The sequence below is a fragment of the Blennius ocellaris genome, assembly GCF_963422515.1.
Source record: "Blennius ocellaris genome assembly, chromosome: 13".
Classification (NCBI taxonomy): Eukaryota; Metazoa; Chordata; class Actinopteri; order Blenniiformes; family Blenniidae; genus Blennius; species Blennius ocellaris.
The window spans coordinates 7410376-7417526 of record NC_137662.1 but is presented as its reverse complement, the minus strand read 5'-3'; the positions used below and the strand labels follow the sequence as shown (position 1 = coordinate 7417526).

The following is a 7151-nucleotide window of genomic DNA, read 5'->3' as shown; positions in this document are numbered from 1 at the left end:
TTTTGCAGTCCTTAAGACTTTGTGACCAGGAAGAGCTCACAAGAAAAACAAACAAATCCAGGTAATCTTTGAATAAAAGCCTGTCAGACCATAAAATTGACCTTAACCTTGCTGAATTATGCACATTAACATGAATAATGAGAAAGGGTCACAATACAAAGACAGACAGCCGAGGGGCTTTGTGTCTCAGCTGTGGAAGAAAATAAGTTGCCTCAGAGTGTGTGTGACCCAATGAATTATCAAACCTCAACAAACATGTTGTGGTCAGTCGAAACTCTGCTCATCATTGCATAGGCACTGCAATTAGACTTCATGTCTTTTCTGTAATATTTTATAATGTTAGACTCGATTATACTTCAGATTCACAATCAATAAAATAATCAATGATTTTACTGCAAAAAACCTTTGTTACTGCAAAAAACATTGATAATGCATATCAGGTAGTGGATCATGTGAGATGAATGTTTGATTAGACACGCGTTTTAGGAAACCAGACACACGTGTGCACGGAGAACAATACCCCAAAATGATGAACAACGGAGAGGACATGACACTCATATGGACAGATTCATTTGAAAACATCGACGTTTAAAAATGGACTTAGCTTGACAGTTGTTTCCAACTGGTCTGGGTTTTTAAATTAATTTAACAAATTATTAATTAGTTAAAGGACTTTATCCTTTGACTACCTTAGCAATCTGACTGCTTTAATGTGTTCTAAACCTTGATTCCTTCCTGATTCTTGTTTGCCTTTTGGCATACTGAATTCCAATGTTAATGATGTCGCAGTGTATAATGATTTCAAATCACCCAAAAATATCATCACATCCTCCTGCTAAGATTATGGAAATTATAAGATTAAAGACACCATCAATTGAAGAAGCAAAAAAAAAAAAAAAAAAAAAAAACCATGTCTCTGGGCTAACTGTTCATTTATCTCTTTTCCGAGAACTCATCATCGGAATATCTCCTACATCAAATCCCATCCTTTTATTTCACTGCAAAACATTGTCAAATGTTAGATGACTCATTCTGCAGTCATGTGTGCATCTGACATCTACAGCCAATAGAAAAGCAGGGGGCAGCTTGAGGAACCCCAACAGAAGCATCAGCTTTGAATAGTGGCTCATAACAACATTGGTGTCTAATACAATGTTAATGGTGCTAATAGCTAATGGGGATGTCAATCAAATCTGAAAGACGACCCCCCTATTTTGAGAAATACATATGTGCAATTTAAATATCACTTTTACATCAATTCATTGCATCTTTGATGAGATAAAAGGGAGTTGATCTTGCACTAAGTGAATATGAAAGGTACTCTCTTTCATTATGGAGCCACCATGCTCTCTACATGAAGGTGGTTTGTCATTGTTCTTCTGAAATGAGCTCACTTCAAAATCATCAGGATGGAATGGAAAATGTAAAACCTGTGTAAATCATTCATTGTGTATGGTCCATTCACTGAAGTGCAGGGTATCCACTCCAACTGCGCTAATGCACCCTCATACCATCAGTGACGCTGGATTTTGAACTGGTCACAAATAGCCAACTGAATGGTTTCTCGCTCTTCTTGAGCCTGGAGGATTTACAGCCTCCATGATTTACAAAGAGAATTTTAAACTTGGATGGAGTTCACCACGGGACACTTTTCTTCTTTGCTTCGAGTTCATCTCAAAGGAACTCACAGCCAGAAATGATGGAGCTGCTTCAGTATTGTGTTATTGTTTTGTCATTGCTGAGCTTTAACATGCATTAGTGGATGCAGTGATAAACTGAGCTCACAGACGATGACTTTCAGCAGTGTCCTTGACACCGAGCAATGACTTCTACACATTCATATTTGTTTTTGACTAAGGTAACAAAAATCTAAAGAATGCTTGTTTTCAGCTGTGTACCTGATGAGAGATTTTAATAGATCCTTGAAAACCTTTGAAGGATATTATTTAGGATGATACCGTATATAGATGCAGTATTTAAGAACTGTTATACAGTACATGTCTTTTCTCAAGGAAGTTAGGGTTAAGTTAGGATCCTCGATACGACCTGGTTAGTATTACGTGATGTCATGTGTCAGCATAACATTGGCATATGGAGTATAAATTAGACTTCACGGCATTCGCATCGGTACTCGGTATCGACAAGTAGCTAAAGGTTACTACTCGGACATGGACTCGTTCTTTAAAACAACGGTATCCGTGCATACCTAATTTATCTTTCATCTAATGTCCAGAAATGTTCCCTGCGTACACTGAAGAACACGCGATAACAAGAACACACCTCGGCATTGAGGAAGTGAATTTCAGCGAGAAGGCGTAGCATGTTCACACGGCTTTGGCTTCCACTGCATTCAGCGCAGCGTTCTCCCTCCGAGCATCTGCACTCTACAGAGGATTGACAAACCCAGTATTGTAAATCTCTCAGTTGCAGTATTCACTTCATTATCATTGTCATTATCGGTGCTTACAACTACGGCATTTGTCACCTAAATGAAATCTGTTGTAATAAAATGATTCATACACAGACAATAAAATGATACTTTCTTATTATTGCTCATATATATATATATATATATATATATATATATATATATATGAGTAATAATAATCTCCCTGGCTTTACTAACTGTGATTTAGTTTAATAAGGTCTTGCAGAGAATCAGGGTTATTTCACTTCTTTTATTGTCGACCAGAGAATCATTTATCCTCTTACTGTCAGACTTGGAAATGTTCCATCTTCCATCATCATAAAGCAAACAGAAACGGCAAGCGGCCCGACACACGTCCCACACTTCCAGCTTCCTGGCTGTCTTTGAGAGTGTTGCCCAAAGGTTCACCCTGAAAATACAGAGAAATAAAGACAAGTCTCACAAGAGTCTCTTTGGAAAGGTCGAGGTCAGGACAAGGACATGTCTATGACGTGTATACCATGTTTGTTTGCAGATTCATGAATAATAAATATGTACTCTCCTCTCACTTATGACCATTAAGATCCCCAGCTATGATGTGCCCACTTTCTAAGAGTAATGACATGTGGGGAAACCAACTATGTGCCATGAAAAGGAAGACGTAATAGAAAGGTTGCAAACTTCTGTAGTAGTACAACAACTTTAACTGCACCAATAGATCAAACATTCATTAGTTTCTAACGTTCAATAAAAGCAAGAAGTAATAAATTCAACTGGGCTATAAATGTCATACGATATCAGCAATTTTCCAGCTGGGTTCTCGGAAAGAGGCGGGAATAAAAATAATGGCTAAGAACAAGTTACACCGGTGAAAAGACATTGATCTACAGACATGCATTGTACAAATACACACCTCTCTGTGCTCTGTGCATCAGAGTCTTGCCTGGCCAGGTGTCCATCCACCTTCTGCACACATGCAGAGTGATGCTGGGCCTGTGCAGCAAGCTGAGCCGCTGGTTCACTCCCAGCACTGCCTACGGGAACTACACAATGTATGCATGAGTCAAAGTTTATTAATGCGGGAAAAGGCTATTGCATTTAATATCAATAAGGGGTCACTGTATGTTTTAGGTTATTTAACATTACAAAAGATTTAATCTCTCTAATGCATGGTGTTTCAGGAAGTGTTGTGCAACACAGTCAATATGAGTTTTGATTACCGGCAAGTTACTTCACTTGTTACAAAAACAAAAAGTTGCAATCAAAAGAAAAGTCTTGTGTTTCTTTGAATTAACCGTCTGAAACACATGCACACATTTTCCACCATGCAGTCCATTATTATTAGTCAGAAGATGCCCTATAATTTCAATGTTTGAGTTTTTTCAAAGAAACTAATGGCAAGAAGTGATAACAAAAGAGGCTGAAATAAAACTACAAATGTGCAGACAGTAGCACCAGATACAGGCTAATAATGCTTGGAATATTTGATACGCGATGAAAATGTCTATATTCTAGCAAAACCCAAATTAATACAACCAAAAATGTTATTATATATTAAAATTTTAATATAACTTCTCATGCTTTTCTACGTAGTATGATGGCAACGAGGTAGCTGGCTTTTATGGCGACATAACTGTTGTCTCAGCTGGGTTATTCTACTTGTATGCTGAATTGTCTTACTGGCGAGAACAAAGAAACTACTAATACATGGACATTAAATATATCTAATAAGTGTTCAAGTGACTTGCCATACATGTACAAGTGTATGTCCAGGGGTAAACATAGCAAAAAGATATTCTTTCAAACAAATGTGTTGAATCCAGATCAAACAGATACTGTACGTATTACCAATTCTTACTGAAGTTCATCAATAGCGACAACACTATTTAGGCATTTGTGCCTGTGAGTAGAATGCCAAAGTACACAATCCTGGAAACGCACCTCTCATTGACGTACATCTGAGGAGGAATACAAAATGGCAACAGCGTTACATGTTGCTATTAACTCATTGTTGTGGGCTCAAGGGTTACCATGCGTACGGGCTTTGAAGCGCAGAATACGGTGATTAAGCAGCTTCGTCTGGGAGGGGATGCCTGAGGTTCAAGAACAAAGACGAAGAGGTGCCTCCAGGGAGCAAAATTTTTAGCCTGTGCCTGCAGCATGAGCACTTTTATCGCTGTCAGAGGCCAGTTCTTCTCTGGGTCATTAGAACGAACTGCATGTCCATTGCAGTCCGCGGACCAAGGAGCCTGAGATCAAAGCATCTCCCCGAGCACAGGCCCGACCACAGCGGGCAATCGATGGGGTTTCAATGTGAGGAGCACCTGAAGGCACTCTCAGTTTCTCTGAGAAATAAGGGAACAACTTTGCAACAAAGCTACCATGGAAAGTTCAAATCTGGAGGCTGAGGGATGAACACAGTCGACTTATACTGAGTGGAGTTGGCGCAGCCTTTTCGGTCCTCTTGACTAGGGGCTTATTTAGCACAGATCAATGCAACTATGTGACACCAGCACACTCGCGAAGCGCTTAAAAATGTTATGTGTGCCACAGTTCAAAATCCAAGATAAATGTTTGATTATTCAAATGTATATCTCCCTGGTCTGTCGGCATTTCCCCCCCCCCATTGTTAATGCAATAGGACTCATTAAGTGAACTTCAAAGAAAATAAAGAAATAATAATAGAAACAGAGTGAGCCACACCAACAAGCTCACAGGAAACTGAGAGCAAGAGGCAGAGCGAGAGCGAGAGCGGGCGAAGTGGAACAAATGGGGAGTTAAACACGAGTGCAGACTGGCGTAGGTAGAGAGCAGGAAAAAAAAGTGTACAGTGTGAATGCACTTTTTAATAGCGCAAAAGGGTGCACTGTGGATACTTCACAGTTGTAAAAGTCAACTTAAAGTGAAATGATAGCTTCCCACAAATAATGTATTTCATGAGGCAGATCCTTTAGTACACTTGTAACTCTGAACCACCGAGTTTTGTGTGAGAACGATGCATTTAATCTCAAGTGTCTCGTTCTGAACCAGGAGCGTCTAACGTAATACTGGCCTGCCAGATTCCAGTTCAGCCAGCAAGATAAAAACTATCAAGCTGTGAGATATCATGACATTAACAGCAATATATTAACTTGACCACCAGGGGCATACTTTAGTTTTTATTATGTGGCAAGTCTGTTCAGGTAATCAGATGAAGGAATATGTCGACATTAAAGATATTTGAGATGTTATTCTGATCAGAATATGAACTGTCTGGAACTGGAGTTCCAGTTACATGTGATAAAAAATTTGTATGCCTTTGACAATGTAAATAGTATAACAAAAATCCGCCATCTATAAATTGTGAAGCAAATGGTGAACTGAGGAATATTCTTGAAATTACTGTTTGCTCATTATTATCTCAGTTTTGTCATGTGTTGTAAAATCATAGTTCATTAAATATGAACTTCTGATATATTAATACTTTGTTGCATTCAAACAAAGACAGAGATTGAGAGCTCCAGTTATTAATAAATCACAATGTTATTATTCACAGGTCTGACTCACTTGAGATCAAATTGCCAGAGTTTGTGGCCCCTGAACTGAAATTAATTTGACCCCCCCTGCTGTAAATGTTTTTTCCTTACCCTTTATCTTGAATACAGTTCCAAATACAGATAGAAATGGCACAAAGAAAGTACAAAACAATTACGTATAGAAATGTGTACTTTTTGATGTGTCGTCTGCATCCAGGACCAACTGAAAATCATCAGGAGCCAAAAGGAGCCCTGCAGTGACCAGAATGGAACGACTGTTTGCCTTATCTTCAGGCTGCATCTCTCTGACCTGAAACGGACATGAAAAAATGACAATGTCAGCATTCCACCGTGTCCCTTTAAACCAAGGTCCCCACTGCTTTCACTGTGATCATGACTAATATGGATGTGTTCAATAAAAAGCCCTGTCCCTCTGCGGCTTAAATGCTGCTGTCGAACACTGTGTAATATTAGGCAGTTTGACACAGAAGGTGGGGAACAAGAGGACCTGCTGCATCAGCACTGAGGCTTTATCTTCGTTGCGAGAGGGTGTTTGGTAAAGGGTCTGCCTGAGCTGCAAGAGGCGGAACGCTGACGACAGGCGCTCTTGTAGAGCTCCGTTATCCAGCAGCAGGGCTTTCCGAAGGTGAGCCAAAGAGGCCTCCAGGCGCCCATCCTCCTCTTCAATCGCCGCCAACTCGGAGTGGACCTGACAGCGCATCTCCAGGAACATACTGTAAAAGTCACAGAGAAAACAAAACCACTGTACATTGCGAAGAGACCAAACTCTCCGAGTCAGCTTTCTGAAGTCTGCACAACAATAATGAGATTTACTTGAAAATACAAAAACCTTACAATTTGCTCTTTATAAAGGTAACAAGCAAGTTCATTGAAGAAAAGTGTTTTCTGACAATAGACCATGAAAATAACGTTCATTATGTGAAGCTAAAACACAAGGGATTTCATGAATGTATAGGTTGGCACTACTAAAGTTGATTTCATCATTTCGTCACCACCACACACAAAAATGATTCTGTTGTAAAAATGTGTGTTTAAATAAAACAATCAATTTCCTCTCAAACACTTAGAAGAAAAGTCATTTCCAACACTTTAGGCTTTACATAACAATGTTTGAGGAGAAAATGCATCATTTTTGTGTTTTCATTTCAGAAAGAGAAACGTTTAACATTTACACAGCAATGTTCTGAGAACGATGTCTCAGGGAAAAC

General features: G+C 39.3%; 1 protein-coding gene across 1 annotated transcript in view; it reads right to left on the bottom strand.

Annotated features, from left to right (window-relative positions):
• The window catches only part of cfap46 (cilia and flagella associated protein 46), a gene marked incomplete at both ends in the record, with an annotated part of 140649 nt that overhangs the window by 86077 nt on the left and 47421 nt on the right, over positions 1 to 7151 (bottom strand). The window contains 5 exons of the mRNA XM_080507388.1: positions 2281 to 2384; positions 2713 to 2837; positions 3321 to 3450; positions 6115 to 6232; positions 6431 to 6656. Coding sequence (XP_080363514.1) covers positions 2281 to 2384; positions 2713 to 2837; positions 3321 to 3450; positions 6115 to 6232; positions 6431 to 6656 — 703 coding nt within the window. The remainder of the gene's footprint in view (positions 1 to 2280; positions 2385 to 2712; positions 2838 to 3320; positions 3451 to 6114; positions 6233 to 6430; positions 6657 to 7151) is intronic.